Raw genomic sequence first — 24,061 nt, forward strand, 5'->3', positions numbered from 1 at the left:
GTGCTCGTCAGGAGGCCCCGGGGGTGGACAGTGTCTTGTGTCGTCCCAGCAAGACTGAACCTTGGTTGCCATGACAGTGAGTTGGGTGTCAATTAAGCAGACCCTCCTCAGACCCCGGCTTTGGCTTCCGCAGACCTTCAGGGAGAAATTGTGAGTCTGGGTCTGAGATCGTGAGCCTGCAACAGACAAGGACGGTTGCTGTGTTTCACCAAGAACTCCAGGAAAGGGAAGATTCCAGCACTGGCTGCTGTCCTCAGGGGTTTTCCTGGCTGCCAACTGGCGCTGGCATCGTTATTCTATAGCCATGCGCCTGCCCTGCGGGTGAGCCGTTTGGGGCATCACACTGGCACCAGGGCACAGCACACCTGTCATTACTAAGATTCCAGCAAGACTGCTGACTCGAGTCCCCCCAAACCTGGCATTCGTTCCATGTGGTCTGGCTCTAAGCCAGGTTCCTCGTGGCTCCTTCATAGACTCTCGAAGGTTTTCAGGTGGCCACGCCAGAGGCTGCTTTGGATTGGGACCTGCTGTAAGGCCATAGCAAAATAACTTGCAGTAGAAACGGTGTCATTGGCTGCCAGGAGGGCAGTCATTATACCCATTCTCTTTTCCTAGAAAACTGAAATTCTGAACTTGCTCTGATAATGGCTTTTTATGTCCCCTCATCTAGTCTAATCCATTTCAGCAGCATCCTCCAGGTTGCTGACCAGTTTTTTCCCTCCCTCTCCCCTCTCCACTTCTTCCTCTGAGAACACTTCAGTTCTACTCACTTATAAATTTCACTTATACAAAGCAGTGTTATCAACAGTGGTTCCCTTGTTCTACATTAAATCCTCTGACCTTATTCATCTTATAACCCTTTTACCAACCTCTCCCTATTTCTCTGCTGCCTAGCCCCTGGCAACCACTTCTCTCTGTTTAAGATTGTTTAAGATTTGTTTTTTCCTAGATTTCACATGTGAGTGAGATCATCAGTATTATCTTTCCCTGTCTGCCTTATTTCAAAGCAGCATATCCTCTGGGTTCATCTATATTGCTGCAAATGACAGGATTTCCTTCTTTTTATGGCTGTATTGCATTCCATTGCATATATATCACATTGGCTTTATCCATTAATCTGTGGACAGACAGACCCTTAAGTTGTTCCATGTCTTGGGTGTTGCCAATATGCTGCAGTGAACATGAGGGTACAGATATCACTTTGAGAGAATTATTTTATTTCCAGGAGTGGAGTTGCTGGAGCGTATGGTGGTTCTATTTTTCATTTCTCGAGGAAACTCCATACTCTTTTCTGTAGAGGCTGCACCAATTTACATCCCCACCAACAGTGCCCAAGGAGTCTCCTGTCTCCACATTCCCGTCAACATTTTTTATCTCCTATCTTCCTTGTGACAACCATCCTAATAAGCACGAGGTCATCGCTCAAGGTGTTGTTTTTTTTTTTTTTTATGTTATTTATTTGGCTGCATCGGGTTTTAGTTGTGGCATGCAGGGTCTTCATTGCCTCATGTGAGGTCTTTCATTGCAGCTCACGAACCCTGTAGTTGTGGTGGGCAGGCTCAGTCGTTGCTTGCGTCATGTGGAAACTTTGTTCCCTGACCAGGGATCAAACTGGCCTCCCCTGCATTGCAAGGTGGATTCTTATCCACTGGACCACCAGGAAGTCCCTCGCTGTGGTTTTGATTTGCGTTTCCCTGATGCTGCATTTCCTTTCATCTACCTGCTGGCCATAACAGTGTCATCTTCGGGAACATATCTATTCAGATCCTTGACCCATTTTTATTTTATTTTTTTTAATTTTTATTTTTTTTTTCTTGACCCATTTTTAAACTGGGTTATTTGGGTTTTTGCTACTGAGATGTTTCTTGCATGTTTTGAATAGAAACCTCTCACTGAATGTGTATTTTGCAAAGGTTTTCTCTCCTTCTACAGGCTTCCTTTTCATGCTGATGGTTCCCTTTGCTGTGCAGTCCCACTCCTTCATTGTGCTTTTACTGCCTTTGCTCTGGTGTCAAATCCAAAAAAAATACCACCACCAAATCCCACCCCATTTCATTTGCCCGGTCCTGCCCTCCGAGAGCACCCACCCCACCCTGTCTCTGAGACCCATGGCAGAGGCTCACAGACTTTTCTCTCACGGATGCCAAATCCTGGATTTTAGCCTGAAACAGCTGTTCTCCTTTCCCAGTTCTAAATCCAAATCCTTCTCTGGATTATTTTGTGCGGGGCCTGTTTCTTATAAACTCTTTGCAGCTGGCACTTAGAAAATCCAGTTTAATTATTTAACCTTTTCACGTAAATTCTTACCAGCAATATGTTGAACCTTATTTATGCCATTTTGTTTGTGTTTTCTGTATGATGTTTTCTTGTTCTTTTTTTTTGCTCCTTTTCAGCCTTGACTGAATTTCCTTTCCCTCTTCTTCTCTAATGATTGAAAGGGATGCACCCTTTTCTAGTAATCTATTAATAAACACATTTGAACCTTTTTTTTTAACCAGTGTTGAGAATTTTAACACCTGTCCACTACACTCTAAACAAAACCATATACTAAATCACCTTCACCTCCCCCCTTTCCTTATCACCTTTTGTGTTTCTTCTAAATCAGCCAGAATTTAGCTCATTATTCATTTTTTATATTATGTGTCTTTTTCTTCTGAATAATGTCTTGACAACACATTTTATCCACAATCCCACTGGTGGTGGTTTAATCGCTAAGTCATGTCCAACTCTTGTAACCCCATTGACTGCAGCCTGCCAGACTCCTCCGTCCATGGGATTCTCCAGCCAAGAATACTGGAGTGGGTTGCCATTTCCTTCTCCAGGGGATCTTCCCCACCCAGGGATCAAACCCAGGTCTCCTGCATTGCAGGCAGATTCTTTACCAACTGAGCTATGAGGGAAGCCCAACCCCATTGTAAACAATTAATTGTATTATTCATTTCTTGGTTCACTGTTGTTGGTTTTTTTTTAATCTTAAATTTTCTCACTTTTCTAATCCTGTTTTTCCTGATGCATTTCATTTCAGAGGACTCCATCTCCAAGCCATTATTTGCAGGAAGTTTTGAGTGTGTTAGCCTCTCTGAATCCCTGCATTTCTGATATTGTCATTTATTCTACCCTCACAGATTAGGTGGACTGAGTGTGAAATTCCGAGTTTACAGTCATTTTCCCTCAGAACTTCGAAGACATTATTCTACAAAATCCCATGTTATAAATGAGAACCATGGTGACAGATGATTCTCATTCTTATTGCCGTAGACTCCCATTTTTTCTTTCCTGAGACTCTTAGGCTTTTCTCTTGATCTTTGGACTTTAGAAATAATCTCCTGTTTGCTGTATGTGGACTTGCTCTCTCTCTGTCTCCTTGTCTTGGCACTCGATGAATAATGTCTTTTTTCAACTCATACAAATATTCTTATCTCCCTTCTTTTATTATTCCCTATCTCCCATTCTCCTTCCCTTTTCTTTCTGAAGTTTCTAATAGGAGGATCTTGGTATTCCTAGATGTCTTATTAATTTTTCCCTCCTACTTTTTATTTAAACTCTTTACATTGTCAGCTTGATGTTGTAGCTGACTCATTTGCTTCACTGTCATGGTGTCTTCTTCTGTTTAGCTCACCTACCCTGGTAGCGGATTGGTATGTTTGTAGATAAATCATGTATTTGTTTTCTAAGTACTCTTTAATTCTTTTGGATGTCACACCCTCTGGACTATCTTAAGGATACTAGTTATAGTTGCTTTAAAGTCTCCCTCTATCGTTTACATTAAGAATTTTTCTTCAGGGGTTGTGCTTGCTGATTTTTGATGCTTTTTTTGTGGTCATTTAACTGAAATATTTGGGGTTTTTTAATTGTTTATTCACCTGACAGGAAAAGCAGTTTTTCGTTACAGTAAGTCTGGCCCCAGCCACTTTTCTTTACCTTCTTACGATTAAGCAAGCATTTCTCTAAGGTGTGAGAACAGCTCATCCTCTACATTTGGGACACCCCTTCCTTCATGGTGGCCGGACGTGACCGCGGGCACTACCCTAATCCTCTGATCTGGCGCACACTCTAGTTTTTCATGTGTCAATATGACCACACCAGTGAGGACAGGCCACAGAAGCCATGTGAGAGTGGACAACCATAGCAGCAGCTCCTCCAGCCTTCACTCATCTCCCTCGCACAGAATCTTAGGAGTATTGTGGGGTTTTGCTGGAAAAGGTGCAATTTCTTTGGCAGTCACATTTCTCCTGCACAGAACCACAACGTCCATTGTTCTGTTAGGTTTGATGGTAAATCCGATCTCATCTGTCCTTTGCCTTTCAGCCATCCCCACCAATCCAGTCTAGGAAAGCGTCTCAGCCATCTTTTCAGTACTCCTATGCATTCGTGTTCATTTTACACATCTTCCAAAATATCAGTGGGATTTGGAGGACAAAAAAGAAGAAAAGGAAAGAAACACATCGGCCAGCCATTTATCCTAGAACTCTTTTCTAAATCTGAATCCCTATAGATGGGTCCAATTGTCCATGGCAACTGGACACTGAAAAATCACCCAAAGTGGTGTCACACCATGAGAAGAGTGGGGTCTATTTGAAGGACTGAATGACCTTGACTTTGCTGCCTGGTGGGTGGTGGATGTGAATGTAGACTAGAAAGATGATTCCGTTGGGAATAGAATTGCGAATTTCCCAGCAAGAAAAAGTAAGGCATGTCTTGACGTTAATGACCCATCAGTGTTCAGATGTGGCAGGAGGACCGTGTGCACTCTCTCGGGGGCTCTGCAGACCTGCTGCGTCAGTCTTCTGGATCTTTGCTGAAGTCTCCAAACTGCTGTTCCTGCCTCGAGGCACTCACCATCCTGTTCACACCAACTAGCCCTTCTCCTTCACGCACATCTCTCCTTCCCTGTGCCCTTGATCCCACCTCCCGAAAATGGTTCCTTTAATTACCCTCCTGTGTTGTACAGTTTCTTCCCCTGCCAAGTGCCTGAGCACAGAACCATAGTGAACAGAAATGACAGCATTTTTTCAAACAGCCTGGACTGCGTTTTAAGACTTGTTCCACTCGAATCACTCTCAAAAGCAATTCTAAACTTTAAAACAAATCACATGTATGTATTTTGGGTGTTTAAATAATGTTTAATATGATCAAGTCATTTGTTTTCAATAGATACATGACAAAGTAGAAACTAGGGCACTAGAAATCTTGGGTTCTTGACCAGCCTTGGGTGAGACGCTTGCCCTCTCTGGGTTTTATTTTCCTGGCCAATAGCAAGAGGTTATGACTCATGACCTTTGAAGACCTCTCCTGCTCCCAAATTGTATACTTTAGAGATTAAATACTGGACCTTTAACAATTTTTAAGCCACACAAATTCTCGTTGCAATTTTATTCCTTTGGGAAAATGTAATCGGCTCTATCACTGCTTTAGGACAGGATTTGCAGGAATACATTATGATGAAAATCAAGAATTCCCAGGCTTAGGCCCTAATGGGATGGTGGACTCAAAGGGCAAGTCACTGTTCTTCATTTTATTGAGAACACTGTTGACTGAATTCATTATTTAACTTGGTATTTAGTTCATTTAGTGTGCTGGGTAAATAACAGTACTGATCCTGGAAAGATGCATTTAGATTTGAATTCAGTTTTAAATTATGAAAAATGTCACACAGAACCCTTTCCACAGAAGCCTCTTTCCGACCATACACAAACACAGCAAAGGTCAAGCGCTGCTATGTGTGCCTGAAGCTTAAGGCTCATCACAGCTAAACTGGGAGGTGATGATGGTCTCAAATGTGGGGAAGGATAAACATTTATATAGCGTGATAATCCTAAGGAAGTCGCTGCAGAAGGTGACTGTAAAGCAAGGAAATTTTACTTTCAAATGCGCAGCAGGACAAAATGAATGAGACGTTGCAGCTAATTCCAACAAGTGGACGTTTGGAGACCTGTGGAACTTTCTGTCTCACACGTTCATGTGCGTGAGCATGCAGGACACACTTGCGGGCACACACAGGTGAGAGCTGTCCTCAGTTGTTCTCAACCTTCAGCTCTCTGCTCACACCCCCTCCTCATGACATCATCACAGAACACACAGCCCTCCCTCCCCGAGCTCCTGACTCTGAGAGTCTGTGGTGTTTTCAGCCTCTGATATACAGCTTAGAACATAATTGTTCTCTATTGCTTTATTCTGTGAATTTTATTTCCTCAGCTAAACCGTAACATATAGTCTGTTCCATCCCCAATGGCATCTAATAGAGTTGAGTATGTGGTCATGGCTTAGTTAATATTTGCTGATTAATTAACTCAAACCACAAAGTTTGGATTGGGCTATTTGTCTAAAATGAGGACAAATTTGTATTCTTGCTCAGCCTCTCCCAATATTTCCAACTCTGTGTGTGCACATGTAATTTTCAATATACATCTTAAAGAAATCTTTTCTTACATTAAAAAAAATTCTAAAATGCTGTGATCATACTTAGAAGCATCATTAATTTCATATTGTAGTTTACGTATCTCAAGAATAGCCTAAATTAAGAACTAGCTTGTCTAAAGTAGGATTCAACCCGTAGAGCTATGCCTTTTAAATCTTTTAATTTCTTTCTTGTCACTGACTTCTTGAAAGGAGCAGATCAGTTTCCCCCAAGAATGTCTCATTTTTAGGATTTGTCTGGTTACTTGCTTCTGGTATCAGTTAGCTTTTCCCTCTGTGTCCTGTATTTCCTCTGTATTGGAAGCCACAACTATAATCTAGCTCAATATCATTGGCAGAATACATCACAGATGATGGTGTGTAGTTCCTATTTACCATATAAGGGGATATGCTATCCAGCTGTCTTATCATTCATGTTAAAACTAATCCCTGGATTAAGGTGATCTGTCCACCTTAATCTACTGGTAATTTTAGAAGTATAGTCTGTGGCCATAACACACAGCAAAGTTACAAAGACTCTTACCTGTGACCTTGGTCCTTTTAAAAATGGTCTCTAACCAGCTACATTAGAACACTATAATTTTCAATGAGTACTATCTTTATGCTGAGGTGGTTGGTTTTTTTTTTTTTTAGTGTAATCATTTTTTCTTGGAAGCACTTCCTATTATGTATTAAAATGAACTTGTTTAACTAATAGCTATGGTGACTACCATTTATATTTAACCTGATATACATTCCTTCTTTGAAATAACACTTTCTATTCAGTATGTCAATAAAATAGTACTGAAAATAAAAGCAACAGTATGTTTTTTGTTTCATGGACCATCTTAGCGTTAGGTAAACCAAAAGCAGCAATATGCCCACTGGTGTGCGTTGTCACACCTCTGGACAGTCCCCTGGGCTGTGGTAGGATTGGACGTGTCCCTGAAGGCTCAGGGGTGGTCCCCGCCAGGCCAGAAGAATGAGGTCTCCTCAGGGAGGTCAGCAGGAAGAAGACGCATTGTGAAAACTGACTCAGGCCACCTCTGAACAGCCCTGTGAGAAAAGGTGTGGTGGTTTTGGAGAGTGTGAAGCGTGTGGTGTATGTGGAGTGTGGCGGGTGTGGTAGGTACGGTAAAGTGGCAGTGATGTGTGTGGTATGAGGTTAGTATGGTGGGAGTGGTAGAGTGGGTGGGTCATGCATGTGGGGTGTGGTGGGTCATGTGTGTGGGTCGTGTGTGGGGGTCATGTGTGTGGGGTGTGGTGGGTGTGATGCACACGGTGTGGGGTGTGTGTGATGGGTGTGGTAGTGGTATGTATGGTATGTGGTAAGTATGGTGGGTGTGATGAGTGGTGTGCGTGGGATGTGCGATGTGATTACTAGGGACTAGGGTATGTGTGGTGAGTGGGTGTGTGTGTGTATGTGTGTGTGTGAGGGGTACAATAGCAGTTGTGGCTGAGAATCGCTAGTTGCACCAAAGGGTTCAGATAATAGCGTCCAAGTCAAAAGCGGGCCGGGCAGGGGAGATGCCCCTTCCTCATCCCCCTGTCCCCCCGCCGCACCCGAGAGGCACACCGCAGGCCTCCGGACGTCGGGGCAATGGGACAGCCTATGCAGATGCTCTCCAGGCCCCCGGGTGGTGCGCCGAGGTCCCCAAATCCTCCACCTCCTCACCCCCGCCCCGGGCCCTTCCCTGCCCCGGACCCTGTCCTTCCTGCCTGACCGCCCCCGACAGCGGGGATCAAGCCCCGGTGCGTTTGGCCAACCGCTGCCCACTCACAGCCCCGCAGGCAGATTTTGTTTGGCTGACACCAAGACCTAATGTTTGCTTACTTTAGTAGCGACATTTTAACATTAGGAGATTTTATATAAAAAGCTGGATTTGGGGTTTATCTTGAAAAACCAGACGATCAAGCTTCCCAGACCACGTTTAGCCTGATGAGCAGGACACGGGGCCCAGCCGGGGGAAATCAACCTCTGGTGGCAGCGGGCAGACCCTGCAAGGTGGGCCTCTCTATCATCCAGGCTTTTCTCCTCTGCCCGCTGTCTCCGCTCCTCAGCCGGGGGAAGCGTGAACACAGGGAGCGGTTAGGGGGAAAAACCTCAGTATGCTTCACTCGGACCGGGGACTTGGAATCCCAACAATGTCTGCTATTCCGCTCAGCACTGCCTGATCTCATCCTGAAGACGAACATACTGCCCACAAGCTATTTGTATCCCTGGCCCCTGCTACAGACAACTTTGACCCCAACAGTCCTGACCTCCCTAAATTAAGAGTATTTGCTGCCTCCTCTTGTTACCTGGTTTGCATTAGAAGTTTTCTTCTTTCTGATTACTGACAGGGCTTCCCTGGTAGCTCCGTGGGTAAAGAGTCTACCTGCAGCACGGGAGAGTTGTGTTCGATCCCTGGCTTGGGAAGATCCCCTGGAGAAGGAAATGGCAGCCGACTCTGGTATTCTTGCCTGGAGAATCCCATGGACAGAGGAACCTGATGGGCTACAGTCCACAGGCTTGCAAAGAGTCGGACACAACTGAGTGACTCTCACTCACGGACAGTGAGAAGAGCTTTTCCCTGGCATTTGGGAGGATGAGGGGATGGGAAGGGAGGAGACGGGCCACGTCAGTTGATTTTCTGTCTTTTTGGATTCCCGTCTCATCAGAGGGACTAAATTATCCAGGGGCAGAGAGAAGCTTTAAGAGTTAGGAGGTGTGAGTTGGAGAGAGAAATTTGTTAGCTACGTGATCACAGGCAAGCCACTCTGCCTCTTGAGATAAAAAGAGTCACACTAAATAATCTATAAGCTCCATGCCATCTAAGGCATTGATTCTTTCGGTCAGATACACAAAGACACCTCCATGCTGTGATCCCTCTTTTGTTCAAGTGTTTATTTCACATTTTTAAATGTATGTTGCTAGTTTGTTTGCTTGTGACAAGATCTCCCCGGTACCCCCCAAGGATCACAGAGCACCCCCACCTTCCTGTTTTGCAGTTCTTAAAAGTCTTATTTTTATATCTGACAAGGGATTAATATATAGTATACATTAAAAAGCCCTACAGCCCAACAACAACAAAAATACAAATAATCCAATCTTAAAAGGGACAAAGGACATGAATACACATTTCTCCAGACAAGATAGACAAATGGCCAGTGAGTATATGAAAAGATGCTTACCGTCACAAATCATCAGGAAGAAGCAAATCAAAACCACAATACACTACCTTATACCCATTAGGATGGCTATTATAAAAAAGATAATAATAACACATGTTGATAAAGGCGTAGAGAAAATAGAGCCCCTGTGCAGTAGTGGTGAGAATATAGACGGGCAGCTGGTATGGAAAAGAGCATGGTGGCTCCTCAAAAAAAGAAAATTCAAAATTTATTGCTTCATGGGTGCAGAGTTTAGTTTTGCAAGACGAAGAATTTTGGGGATGGATGGTGGGAAAATGTTGCACATCAGTGGGAATGTTAATTAATTAATTAATGTTAATTAATGTTAGTTAATTCCACTGAACTGTACCCTTAAAAATGGTTTAGAAGGTGCCCTTTGTTATGTGTATTCACCACAATTAAAACTTCTTAAACAATGACATGAAAGTGATTTGGCTTAATAGTTTAAAAAAAGGTATCAAGAAACAAGTAACTCTCTGTGAAGACAGATAAAACAGAGGCAATCTAATCACACGACAGGATGAGAGTTAAAGACTTTAAAACAGAATAACCTGTGCCTGGGGTCCCAGAGCGGGCCTTAAGCCCCGGGATGAGGTAGACACGGAAGAATTAGCACGTGGTAATGAGTCAGGCCCAGACCGGGACCCTTTGTTCTGTGCACGCCCCCGCACTCAGCACCACCAAAGAGGTGGGCAGACCACTTAAGCCAGCCCTCTGGTTGGACCCGTGGACCCCCGTGGCTGCCTGGCGTGCTTCCAGGAGTGAGCAAGGGCACATGATACTTGTTTTCGCTCCCTCCTAGGCCACAGAAACCTCAATAAAGCCTTGCCTGAATTTCTTGTCTGGCCTCTTGTCAATTTCCATTGATGAAGAGAAGGTCAAGAACTCTAGTGGATATCAGAAATAGAAGCTGTAGTGTATCAACACAACAGAGGTTATACAATCACAAAAATTATACTTCAAGACTGCACACCATCAAGGAGAAAGGCTGCTGACATGACGTTGAGAAAATAGCAAAATATAAAACCGAAAGGTAAGATGTCCAATTACGTGTGCCTTTTAGACAGGGACTCCAATGGAAAAGGCAAAATGAAATTAGTTCCTGTGTCAGGGTAGTTTGTTTTTTTCTACTTTAAAATGCATCTTTAAAATTGTTATGATAAGTGTATACAAAAAATAAGATGATAAATGAGAGTAGAATAAAATAGAATATCCAAGGTTCTCCCTCTCAGTAAAAGGAAATACTCCGAAAGATACAAGATCACCATTCCTTCAAGAAGAAACACTTTTATTTTCAGGCTCAGCTATGCAGAAACAAGTGGAAACGGCTAAGGAGGAGAGATTCCATCTTGACCCACAGCAAAGGCTGCTCCAGGTCTGCCGGCCAGAGCTCACCCTGCTGTCTGCGCTGCGGTGACATTCCCCACGTGACACCTGGCCCTGGAGATCTCCGTGTTCACGGCTTTTCCTAAAAAGCTCTAAGTGTGTGGACAGAGCCTATTTCCGAGTTCGCGGCATGCCTCCCACAGTGCTGGTCACCGCTGAAGTCTCTTGCCAGATGAATCTAATTACATACAGGGCAACGGTGTGGGGGAGGGAAGGACTGGGAGTTTGGGATTAGCCAATGGAGTATATATGGGGTGGGTAAACAAGGTCCTACTGTACCTCACAGGGAACTATATTCACATCCTACGATAAACCATAATGGAGAAGAATCTGCAAAAGAACATATACGTGTGTGTGTGCGTGTATATACAACTGAGTCACTTTGTTGTGTAGCAGAAACTCACACGACATTAAAAATCAACTATACTTCAATAAGATTTTTTTCAGAGGGTAGACCAACTACCTGCTGTTCCTTTTTACCAATTACTGCGTTAAATACTGCCGCAGTGTGGGCTCCACGCCACAGAGACAAGCATGGGAAAGCAAGCATACACAAGGTCACGGGTGCTGCAGCTGTCGGCAAGTCCAAGGTCCAAAGTCGCATGTCTGGCAGGTGTTGTTATACCGAGAAGTATATAAACCGGGGAAGCAGAACACCTCTTAGCGTGACTCGACTTTGATTCCGTGTCTCACTGGACTGTGGGTCGCTCACGTCCCCAGAAGCCAAACATGTACAGACAAGAGAAGCCTGCGGGGGCTGCCAGCTCTGAGCTCCAGTGTCAGGTCCCAGACCCTGGGGTCTTAAAGCACCCCTCTGCACCCCCAAAGGAGGGCCATCCAGGCTTGTCATTGGCAGTAAGGCCCTCTTTTTCTCTCTAGATGTGGACCTGGTGGGGAGTTTTCTATCCGTTTCCTGGTGATGGGGGAATAAACACAGCGTCTGTTCGTTTCTGCAGACGGAGGGAAAATCCATCCTTACGAACGCCCAGTGATCCCCAGGAGCGGCTGGAGAAAGAGCCCTGCGGTCCCAAACACGCAGACGATGACGAACACCCACAGGAACACCCTATCCACCACCAGGGCCACGTATTTCCAGTCGTCCTCTACCTGAAAGACAGAATGTCAAGCCCCTGTAAGAACTGAAGACCATGGGAGACAAGCTCTGTTTCATAAATAAGCTGCCTCCTTTGCACAGAAGTTTCGTTGACCACTTTTAAAGCAAGTACCCCTACGATTCTGGCTAACCCGTGTCTCCTCCATAGTGTACACAGACAGCAACCGTCTGTCTAAAGACAGAGAGTGCGTGTGCATGATCAGTCCTGGGGCAGAGGGCTGCAGTTGGCAGGCTCCCGCAGGGCACACAGGGCTTCTCCTGACCGCAAGTGTGTGTGTGTGTGTGTGTGTGTAAGTCGCTCAGGCACGTTCGACTCTTTGCAACCCCGTGGACTGTAGCCCGCCAGCCTCCTCTGTCTGTGGGATTTTCCAGGCAAGAAAACTGGAGTGGGTTGTCATTCCCTTCTCCAGCCTGACTGCAAGTAGCAGCCCTGAAAGAGCTGCTCAGATTGCTCCATTCTTGCATTCACTGAGAAAAAAGCACAACCTGCAAGTTGAGAATTATTTTTTAAATTTATTTTTAATCGGGGGGGAAAGTTGCTTTACAATAGTGTTGGTTTCTGTCATACAGCAAAACTCGAATCAGTCGTAATTATATAAATGTAAGGTTCTCCCTCTTGAGCCTCCCTCCCCTCCCCTTGCGAGTTATGTTCTATTCGGTGGATTTTCTGAGGACTTCAAGCCTGGGGTGGGGGCAGCCTCTGAGATCGCTCTGAGGGACTGCCCTGAAGAGGTAAGGGAGGAGCCAGGATAATAAGCAGATTTTGCAACAAAGACCAAGTAGTCAGAACATCAGAAGATGATGTTGCAGAGCGTTCTGTTGCATTTTACTGCCACAGTCATCCTTTGATGTTTCAACTGCCTAGTTTTTGTTGCAAAACCTCCTATATATCCTGGCTCCTCCCTATCCAGTCTCCTGGGATAAACCCTAATGGAAAAGAACATTTAAAAAGAATGTATATATATGTATGTAAAACCGAATCACTTTGTTCTACAGTAGAAACTAGCTCAATGTTGTAAATCAACTATCCTTCAATTGTTTTTTAAGTTTTTTCGAAAAGATTACTATTAATTAAGGAAAACCAGGCACCTCAGGTTAATGAATTTACTGCTTTTCTATAGGTGGGAAGAGGCAAGAGTCTAGGCTTACGGAAATCATTCCCTGGATGTGCACCTTAACTGTCTAGGGCCAATATCCTGCTTTCTCCTTCCTGAGGCCCCTCAGGGTACACAATTGGGGGTGACGACAGTGACTGATGGCTTGATGGCTGCAGCATCCATTGTTAACTGATAGAGCGGGGACATTTTGCACCCACTCTTGTCATGAGCACCATGGAACCTCCTGACCCTGTGGCGAGTCCAGGAACTGGGTTTGAGGCGGCAGAGGGTGGGGGATAAGCCGTGCAGGATGATGGTCCCCCACCAGGAGCCAGCAGCCCCCAGACCCTGGCATCACACTAGTGTGGACAGCTCCTTACATCTCTCCTGCCCTTCCTGTCCCCAACCTCCAAGAGCCCTACTGGGTGTTGCTGAAGTCAGAGCAACCGTCCCCTAGGTCTGACGAAGGTGTCCTCACAGAAGGGAGTCCCAGACTCACCTGCTCCTGATACAAACCCCCCTCCACCCGGTGTCCTCCCCGGCACCAATGGGCAGACTTCAGGTCTGCGATGTCCTTTCGTTAGGAGATAAGGATGCTGGCAGCTGCCATCAGGTCAGACCCAAACCCTTGGCATGAGTTTTCAGAGGCGCCTAGCTAATCATCCTGGAGGAATGGGAAGTTGGCATACATTTCTTGAGCTCTCTCTTTGGAGGATGGGGAGGCCTGTCCTGCTATAGTTAGACCCTGGGCAGCAGGAGTCGACTGAGTTGATGCTAAAAATATCCTGGAAGCTCATTCAATCGGCACCTGGATCCCTGTCAGGTCTAGTGAGTGTGATGGAGCTGAAGCATTCCGTCCTGTCCCTTGGCTGCCTCTTCCCTCTCCCAGCCTTCCTTAAGCAGGGGCTCTCCGTCTAACTAACCAAGACTGCCCTGAGTGTTTATTTTAACCAGATTTCACTTGAGTTGACATTTCTGGAGGCAAAGATTTGCTCTGAGGCTACCCCTTACTCCATCCCTTCACCAGGGCAGTTCACCCAAAACTGCAGCATCACGGAGCTGGATCTCAGGGCACCCACTCTCCGACTGTCTTGCAAATAGAACTCACACTGGAGTTCTGACTAGGGTTCTATGCAGGCCCCCTAGGACTTCCGTGAGTGGACAGGCTAGAGGACTCATGCATTTACCTCCTTTGTTTCATTTTGGTTCTTCATGTTTTCTGCTATGAAATGAACACTATTGATTACGTCTTCGACTTCAGGCGAGAGCTCCGAGTTTTCAGCCATCCACTGTAAAGGCTGATGACTTAATCTTCTCTTGCTGGTGGCAGGTTCACCGGATCTACGACAGTGGCAGCACTCCTTAAGAAGTCTGGGCTCTTTGTGATGATCAAACTTGGCTTTGGCAGGCCTACTGGAGAGTCCTTTGGGGTTTCTATCAGATCCTGTCTCCTTCTTCTTGTCCAGAGGCCTCTTCATCATCAGGATCTGGGGTAACAGCCGGAGGAAGACCGCCTTCACCCACGAGGGCATGTTGTGAGTGGTCGGGGTGCGATAGTGGATGTTCAGTACAAACACCGTCACCACGATGGAGAGGGTGACGAAGACCATGGTGAAGAGCAGGTATTCGCCCACCAGGGGGATCACGAGGGATGTGGACGGGATGGTTTCTGTGATCACCAGCAAAAACACAGTCAGAGAAAGCAGCACTGAGATGCAAAGTGTCACTTTTTCTCCACAGTCAGAAGGAAGGTAGAAGACCAAGACGGTGAGAAAAGAAATAAAGAGACAGGGGATGATCAGATTAATGGTGTAAAACATCGGGAGTCTCCTAATGTAGAAAGAATAGGTGATGTCTGTGTATATCTCTTCACAACAGTTGTACTTTATGTCATGCTTGTAGCCAGAAGCGTCGACAATTTCCCACTCACTGTTCTCCCAAAATTCATTCATGTCCACTTTAGAGCCAATGATTAGAAGGTCAATTTCAGCTTTGTCGTAAGTCCAGGAACCAAATTTCAGGGAACAATTTTGATGGTCAAAAGGGAAAAAAGTGATGTCCATTGGACAGGAACTCTTAAAAATCGCGGGTGGAGTCCAGGTTATCATGCCATCATATTTAAGAAGAGCTTTTGTCTTGCCTTCGACTTGGAAGTCGCCGACCGCACTGCAAAGTGAATAAGACACCGTTAGTGACTCCCCTGTGCTTCGGGTCCACCTGCACCAAAGGCAGCTCTAAAAAAAGACTGGCTGTGGGGTACGCATACTTGTTGTAGAGAACGATGTCGGGCTTCCAGATCATCTCGGCAGGAACACGGAGAGTCTCAATGCCGTTGTATTCCGTGGGATCCCAACGCAGTTTATAATCATTCCAGATCTGAAGGAAATAGGAGTCAGTTTTAAAAATTCTTCACTTTCTTCTAATGTTAATTTTATATTGGTTCAACAGTTTTTTGAAAAGGTTTTTATTTGAAGAGTACATGGTTTAATTCATCATACCATCTTATTCTTCCTTTTGCTCTTAATCTTTTACGCAGATTTTGTAATAAACCTATCATCATACTATCTTTTAATAACAGAAATGAATTGCTACTAGAGATTGAATATAGTCCATGGAATGTGGAAATGCACAATGCAGGAGACCCTGGTTTGATTCCTGGGTTGGAAAGATCCGCTGGAGAAGGGAAAGGCTACCCACTCCAGTATTCTGGCCTGGAGACTCCCATGGATGTATAGTCCAAGCGGTCACAAAGAGTCGGACATGACTGACCAACTTTCACTTAACTTTGGTTTCTACCAAAAGCTGGGAGATTAAACTCAAGGGGAACAAGATGGCTGAGCTGATTGGGGCAAAAATAGGTTATCCACTAGAAATTAGATATGTATCTATTGATTATTAATTAGCTGGTCAAGTTTATAGACTCAGTTTCCACATTCCATAGACTATGTTCAATGTCTAGTAGCAATCCATCTCTAATAATAAAAAGATAGTAGGATGATAGGTTTATTACAAAATCTGCATAAAAGATTAAGAGCAAAAGGAAGAATAAGATGGCAAGACTGATTAAACCAAATAGTGGGAATCTAAGCCACAGCAGAATCAAAGAGTGGGTAAGCATCTGGCTCTGGAGTTCAAGATATAAGCAAAAATAGGAGACCCCAGAGCAGAAGCCTTCAAAGGACAGAGTCAGTGAGAACTCTGTCACTAGGTTCTGCACCTGGAGCTTGCAGCCAGGCAGCTGTTTCCAGATTGAGCTTTGGGCTTTGAAGATAGATAATATTTTACACTCTGTCATAAACTGGAGATGAAAAGAGAGAGTGCTAGTGGATTTTATTCACTGGACATTATTAAACTGACATGTCAGTGACAGTTCCCAGAGAAGAGTAAGGGACATAGACACATACGTGACGTAGCCACAGGTTGGTTTCCATGATCTGGTTCACTTCATCCTGGGAAGAGGAAGCAATGTTTTTTTAGCCTCAAATGTACCAGCTAATAGAAGTGAATCTTAGAGCGAAAATTACAACTACAAAGAGCTGAGCTGAGTTCTAGCTAATGGAAGAAAACAAAGAAGACTGAAAAGGCAACTTATAAAAATCGACCAAAAATACAATATTTCCACACTGGTGCCCACCCTGTCGACTTCTAAAGGAAATGTGGCTTTGCTACTGTCTTTCAAATCTGATTGAAGCTTCACTTTTTCTGTAAAGGCTTTCTGACCTCTGCAGCCCACAAGGCCTTCTGATCTCATGAAAGGAAAGAAGGGAGAAAATGGAGAGTGGGAGGAGGGAGGGACACCAGGCTGATGGTGGGGGGCATCGTTGTTTTTGCCATCTTCTTCCCAAGCTGCTCCCCAGCACCCTCTAGGCTCTCAGTCCTGAGCCCAGTCACCCCTCGAGGTGTCAGCTCAGCTCACCATGGAGCCTTCCAGCTGGATCCTGCCACTCCCCGCAACACACCTCTCACTTCCATCCAAGCCACTGCCGATTGCTTCACTCATTCATTAACAAATATTTATTGAGTACCTACTATGTGCTCTATAAATGCTGGGGTTACAGAAATCACCAGAATTGGAAAATACTCTTACTTATTGGCTTAAAGCTCAACATTCAGAAAACTAAGATCATGGCATCTGGTCCCATCACTTCATGGCAAATAGATGGGCAAACAGTGGAAACAGTGTCAGACTTTATTTTTTTGGGCTCCAAAATCACTGCAGATAGTGATCACAGCCATGAAATTAAAAGACACTTACTTTTTGGAAGGAAAGTCATAACCAACCTAGACAGCATATTAAAAAGCAGAGACATTACTTTGCCAACAAAGGTCCGTCTAGTCAAGGTTATGGTTTTTCCAGTGGTCATATATGGATGTGAGAGTTGGACTGTGAAGAAAGCTGAACGCCAAAGAATTGATGCTTTTGAACTGTGGTGTTAGAGAAGACTCTTGAGAGTCCCTTGGACTGCAAGGGGATCCAATCAGTCCATCCTAAAGGAGATCAGTCCTGGGTGTTCATTGGAAAGACTGATGCTGAAGCTGAAACTCCAATACTTTGGCCACTTCATGGGAAGAGTTGACTCATTGGAAAAGACCCTGATGCTGGGAGGGATTGGGGGCAGGAGGAGAAGGGGACGACAGAGGATGAGATGGCTGGATGGCATCACTGACTCAATGGACATGAGTTTGGGTAAACTCTGGGGGTTGGTGATGGACAGGGAGGCCTGGCGTACTGCGATTCATGGGGTCTCAAAGAGTCGGACACGACTGAACGACTGAACTGACTGACTGATGTGTCTAACGGAGAAGGGAATGGCAACCCATTCCAATATTCTTGCCTGGGAAATTCCAAGGACAGGGGAGCCTAGTGGGCTATAGTCCATGCAAAGAGTTGGACATGATTGAGCAACTAACACACACATGTGTGTATCTAAGCTATTAGCTGGGAAGACAGAAAATAAAAAATAGATGTATGATACAATGTAAGGTACTTCCCTGGTGGCTCAGATGGTAAAGAATCTGCCTGCAATGCAAGAGACCCATCGATCCCTGAGTTGGAAAGATCCCCTGGAGAAGGGAATGGCAACCCACTCAGTATTCTTGTCTGGAGAATCCCCATGGACAGAGGAGCCTGATGGGTTATAGTCCATGGGGTCACAAACAGTCAGACACAACTGAGCAACTAACACACACACACATAATGTAAGATAGTGATAAGTCCTACAGGAAAAAATAAAGAGGGATTGAGTGGTATGTGTATGTGTGTGTGCGCACATGTGCAAACACATTTCTTTAAGACAGGGTGAAGCAGGAAGGCTTCTCTGAGGAGATGGTTTAAGTAAGTACCTAAATGACCTGCAGAGGGTCACGGATCTCTCTGGGATAAACGCATTCCAGGCTGACATCCCAAATATAATGTGTTCCGAAGTAGCTACCACCTCCCAGTGGAGTAGATACTGAAGACACACCCAGAACCTTCAGTGACCTCCCAGTGCAACACTAGGAGGCTGTTGATGGCCACTAGTGCCAGCAGTGGGTTCCCAGCATGTACCAACTCTTCTCCCCCAGACACACGAGCACCTTCCAGACAGAAGCGCTCCCAGCTGAGGGAGCGGTAGCCAAGGCTGGACACCAGCCCACTGTGGTTCTCTGAGCTGCTCTGCCTTTCTCCATGCCCCCCAGAAAACGCTACCTGGGGACCACATCAGCTTCCTCCTTCAAAGAGGTTTGTGTCAAGTCACGGTAAGCCCCAGGGTTTTCAAACGAGTTTCCTTAACGGTTTTCTATTGATCAGAGCAGGCAAAGAGATGGACTATACTTGTCCATGACTTGACAATTACCAAGTCTAAGGACAATGCCTTCTGCTCATAGGAGGGTCACCTTGTGACCTGCAGATTGCAGCAGGGGCCTTGTCAATAAATCCATTGGCTGTCAGTCAGGAGCGGACTAGCTCTGCAGTCCAGAAAGGTCTCAGAGGTAAGTTATAAACATCTTCCAAAGACTGCTTCCTCTCTGTCCGCTAAGATACTGTTCAGAGAACCAGAACACACTGTGAACTAGAATGCTGTGTTCAGAGAATTAAAATCAGCTGGCAATATCATCTGGCATCCCCTCTCCCCATCTGTACTTACATGGCCTGGTGAGGCTCCAGGTGGTGTGGGCCTGTTGCATGGAGGGTAGACATCCCCAGAGGTGTCAGTCAAATTTACGGATCAGGACCCGGTCTGGAAAGTCTCATTCTCCATCCAGTGTCAGACCACACCAACGGCCATGGGAATTGCTATCAGACAGTGCAGGTGAAGGAGGCCCAAGACCCCCACAATGCCACCCCACATTCTTGGAACCATCACTCTGTGTCTCTCTCTTGGGAAAATAAATAAGTTGACACGTTGATTGAATTAAAGGATTGGAATTACAATTTCAAGTGGACTCGATTCTGGAGCAGTAGCAACAGATTCAGAGGCTGAGATCAGAAAGGCCAGGTGGGCTACATTTTGAAAGCCTCTGGTTTGTCATTTCAGATATGCCAGGTCACCAAAAACAGGGCAGCGGCTCTGTCCTGGCTCCATGAGGGGGGCAGTAGACACACTTCTCTGAAGGTCCTTCAGTCAGTAAACTTTGCCGCCAAGGTCATTCTATGCAGCAGCAAACACCAGCAGAGCCCTCTGGTGCTCTAAGGCCAAGCATGAGGCTCAAGCAGCAGCAGATGGCCTAGAATCTTCTAGAAGGGAGTCGGTAATTGCACGCCTGGGCTTCATTGCATCTCAGTTACCCCCAGGCCTCACCATGACTCAGTGGCAACCAAGAATACGGCCCCAGGGACTTGTGGGGCTCCGCATGAGAACAGGTCGCCTCCAAAACACTGATTAGGACTGTGGTAGTAACGTCGGACAACGTAGACTCAGAGGAAAAAAAATTTCTAAAGATAAAGAGGGATATTAAGTAATGACAGAAGATTTAATCCTACAGGAAGACCTAATGATCCTAACTGTATGCACCAAAAACAGAATTATATGAAATAGAAGCTGATAGAGTTGGGAGAAGAAACAGATAAATCCCTAGTTAGTTAGAGATTCCCAGCAACCAACAGAATTACTTGACAGAAATCAGCAAAAATTAGGGAAATTCTGAACAACAGGATCTAATCGATGCATACAGACATGCCACTCAAAAGCAGCAGAACACACCCTTTTCCAAGCATGAATGGAATATTAACCAAGATAGATCATACCCTTATCACGAGCCATCAAATAAACCTCAAAATTTTTAAAAAGTTGGAATCACAGTGTGCTTCTTACCATAATAGAATCAAACTAGAAATCAATGACAAAAAGACGACAGGAAAGTCTCTAAATCCATGGAAATTAAATTTCTACATAATCCATGAGTCAAAGAGAAGGTCTCAAAGGGAAGCTTTTAAAATACAAAGAACTGAGTGGGAACAAAACCATAATACATCAAAATATGAGGGACACAGATAAAAAACAGTTCTGAGAATAAAATTTGCAGCTAAATGCTTACATTAGAAATGAGAAGCAACCTAGATGCCCATCAGCAGATGAATGGATAAGGAAGCTGCGGTACATATACACCATGGAATATTACTCAGCAGTTAAAAAGAATTCATTTGAATCAGTTCTAATGAGATGGATGAAACTGGAGCCCATTATACAGAGTGAAGTAAGCCAGAAAGATAAAGAACTTTACAGCATACTAACACATATATATATGGAATTTAGAAAGATGGTAACAATAACCCTATATGCAAAACAGAAAAAGAGACACAGAAGTACAGAACAGACGTTTGAACTCTGTGGGAGAAGGTGAGGGTGGGATGTTTCGAGAGAACAGCATGTATATTATCTATGGTGAAACAGACCACCAGCCCAGGTGGGATGCATGAGTCAAGTGCTCGGGCCTGGTGCACTGGGAGGACTCAGAGGAGTCGGGTGGAGAGGGAGTGGGGAGGGGGGATCGGGATGGGGAATACGTGTAACTCTATGGCTGATTCATGTCAATGTATGACAAAACCCACTGAAATGTTGTGAAGTAATTTGCCTCCAACTAATAAAAAATAAATAAAATAAATAAAATTTAAAAAAAAAGAAATGAGAAAGTGGGAAGTTGGGGTTAGCAGAGGTAATTTATTAAATATAGAATGAATAAACAACAGGCTCTACTGTATAGCACAATATCCTATGATAAACCATAGTGGAAAGGAATTTTTTTTAATGTATATATATTATATATATCTAGCTGAATCACTTCGCTGTACAACAGAAATTAATACAACACTGTAACATTTATTAAAGGAATGAGTGGGGGCTTCCCTGGTGGCTCAGGGGTAAAGAATCCACTCGCCAGTGCAGGAGACACGGGTTCGATCCCTGATCACGGAAGATCCCACAAGCTGTGGAGTGACTAAGCCCATGAGCTGCAACTACCTAGTGTGTGCTCCAGAGCCCATGAGCCACAGCTGCTGAAGCCGACTCACCCTAGAGCCCTGCTCTGCAACAGAAAAAACGACCCCCGTGAGAAGCCCTCGCACCATAAAGAGAGTAGCCCCTGCTAGCCGCAACTAGAGAAAAGCTCAAGCAGCTATGAAAGTCTAAATAAACACATTTTATTAGCACAGCCAAAAATGAATAAGTGCATAAAATTATTTTTTAAAAAGGAACCAATGGACTCAATGCTAATTTAAAAAAATAAAAAGAATGAGTGGTCCCATCTAGGTGGGAGAAAGCATCTGGCTCACTTTTTAAAAATCAGTGTTTACCAGCATATTCACACTTCCAGCCTGGGCCAGAAGCCAGAGGAGGGGCCAGGGTCAGCCCGCTCCCCTGGGAAGCATGCGGTGGAGAAGCATGGTGGGTGGGCCCGAGACTTCATATCCTTATCCGAGGGCTTCCCCCCAGGCCCGCCTGGAGCCACCACCGCTTTCCCAAGCAAAGCTGAGTGGAAAGAGGGCTCCTCCCTGTCTGGGGCGGCCCCCCACCCCCGTCCATGTACCATCTGTCTGTACACCACCGTCTCATAGATGCTCCGCACGCCCCTCAGTCCGGGAGCCCGCCTATTCCTAGAATTTGGTCCATGTCCAGAGCCTCGGGCCAGCCTGCCCCTGCCATGCCTTAGAGTCCAGAACCTGCCCAGTACTGGGGCACCAGGCCCCACATCTCCTCTGCCAGCACCTAGGTGCCAAGATTGTTCAAAACAAAGAACTCTCGTCCTCCCTGCCCTTGAACAGGGTACCAATTAATTTAAATGAAGACCTCCAAACACCCATCTGCTTCTCAGGACTCAATGGCGCCCTGTATAACAGAAAGTGAACTTTTTCTTTATTCTGTAAAACAGGAGACTTAGAGCAATTCATCTGTAGAGTAAAACAGGCATGAGCTTTGGGGTTAAACAGACTTGAATGAACTGCAGGGCTGCCATCTGTAATCACGTGTCGTTGGGAACGTGGCTGACCTGAGCTGCTCTCTCCCCAGCTATAAGATGCAAAGGACAGCTGCAAAGTGTAGACACTGGTACATAATAGGTGCACGACGAAGTCAACTCCTTTTGCATTCCCCCTTCAACTGCCCCCCTTCGCCTCTTGGCTTCACAAACTGGTTCTGAGAGCATTTCCAGAAATATACTACCTTAACAGAAATAAATATATTACTTTGCTAACAAAGGTCTGTCTAGTCAAAGCTATGGTTTTTCCAGCAGTCATGTATGGATGTGAGAGTTGGACCATAAAGAAAGCTGAGTGCTGAAGAATTGATGCTTTTGAACTGTGGTGTTGGGGAAGACTCTTGAGAGTCCCTTAGACTGCAAGGAGATCCAACCAGTCCATCCTAAAAGAAATCAGTCCCGAATGTTCATTGGAAGGACTGATGCTGAAGCTGAAACTCCAATACTCTGGCCACCTATTGCAAAGAACTGACTCATTTGAAAAGACCCTGATGCTGGGAAAGATTGAAGGTGGGAGGAGAAGGGGATGTCAGAGGATGAGATAGTTGGATGGCATCACTGACTCAATGGACATGAGTTTGAGTAAACTCCAGGAGTTGGTGATGGCCAGGGAGGCCTGGCGTGCTGCAGTCCATGGGGTCGCAAAGAGTCGGACGTGACTGAGCGACTGAACTGAACTGAACGGAAATAATGACAGCATCCTCAGGGGAGTGGATCCCTTGCAATGGGCCAGTTTTGAAGGGCTGGTACTTCGTAGATTCTTGTTTGTTTGTTTGTTTTAAATTTTTGCCTTTTTTTTGGCTGAGCCACATAGCTTGTGGGATCTTAGTTTCCTGACCTGAGATCAAACCTGGGCCCTTGGAGTCCAGCATGGAGTACTGCCCACTGGACTACCAGAGAATTCCTTTAAATCCCTTTATTTACCCCCGTGCAGTGAGTGGGAATTGCTCAGACCCCTCAGAGCTGGAGCCCCTTGAGACCACGTGGTACGTGGTGACCCCATCGCGCTTACCACGTCGGCCAGCTGCGTGATGGCCACTTCAAAATACACGGTGATGGGGTCGGAAACGTTCTCCACGGGCCTGATGAACTGGTTATAATGAGCGAACAGCTTGTGAAAGAGCCTCTCCTCCGACGCGCAGCCTGCACAGCCTTCGGGCCAAACAGAGGGAGGCGTTAGAGAAGCAGAGAGCATGCCTGAGGGGAGGTTCCAGGGCCTTCCCTCCCCAGGAGGCGGCACGGGCATCAGCGTCCCCCAGGACCACGTCTCCTGGCCCTCTGGGCTGGGATCCTCGCCTCTGTCATGGAGATGACAAGAGAAGAGCCTGCATCTCAGGGCTGGTGAGAGGGTCAAGAAAGTGATGCTGGGAAGAGCGCTTTAAGTGGGTGGTCAGCTCCGTCACTGAACAGAACTCACCGTCTCTCTGATCTAGCCACTAAA

General features: G+C 45.5%; 1 protein-coding gene across 1 annotated transcript; it reads right to left on the minus strand.

The window, feature by feature from the left end:
- Positions 1-11,931: 11,931 nt before the first annotated feature.
- CHRNA6 (cholinergic receptor nicotinic alpha 6 subunit) lies at positions 11,932-23,758 on the minus strand. The gene is made up of 5 exons (XM_065947093.1): positions 23,633-23,758; positions 16,572-16,616; positions 15,434-15,543; positions 14,355-15,333; positions 11,932-12,063 (listed from the first exon to the last, which is right to left on the minus strand). The coding sequence occupies exons 2-5, from the start codon at positions 16,596-16,598 to the stop codon at positions 11,932-11,934; spliced, it is 1,248 nt and encodes a 415-aa protein (XP_065803165.1). The 5' UTR covers positions 16,599-16,616; positions 23,633-23,758.
- Positions 23,759-24,061: the final 303 nt, after the last annotated feature.

The sequence above is a fragment of the Muntiacus reevesi genome, chromosome 10, assembly GCF_963930625.1.
Source record: "Muntiacus reevesi chromosome 10, mMunRee1.1, whole genome shotgun sequence".
Classification (NCBI taxonomy): domain Eukaryota; kingdom Metazoa; phylum Chordata; class Mammalia; order Artiodactyla; family Cervidae; genus Muntiacus; species Muntiacus reevesi.

What these genes read in the sequence shown, in the direction of transcription:
- CHRNA6 (XM_065947093.1), bottom strand. Translation starts at nt 16,598, where the DNA reads ATGGAAACCAACCTGTGGCTACGTCAC. An exon ending in CCAACCTGTGGCTACGTCAC is followed by an intron (nt 15,544 to 16,571) that starts GTATGTGTCTAT and finishes TATTTCCTTCAG; the next exon opens with ATCTGGAATGATTATAAACT. An exon ending in GACATCGTTCTCTACAACAA is followed by an intron (nt 15,334 to 15,433) that starts GTATGCGTACCC and finishes TTCACTTTGCAG; the next exon opens with TGCGGTCGGCGACTTCCAAG.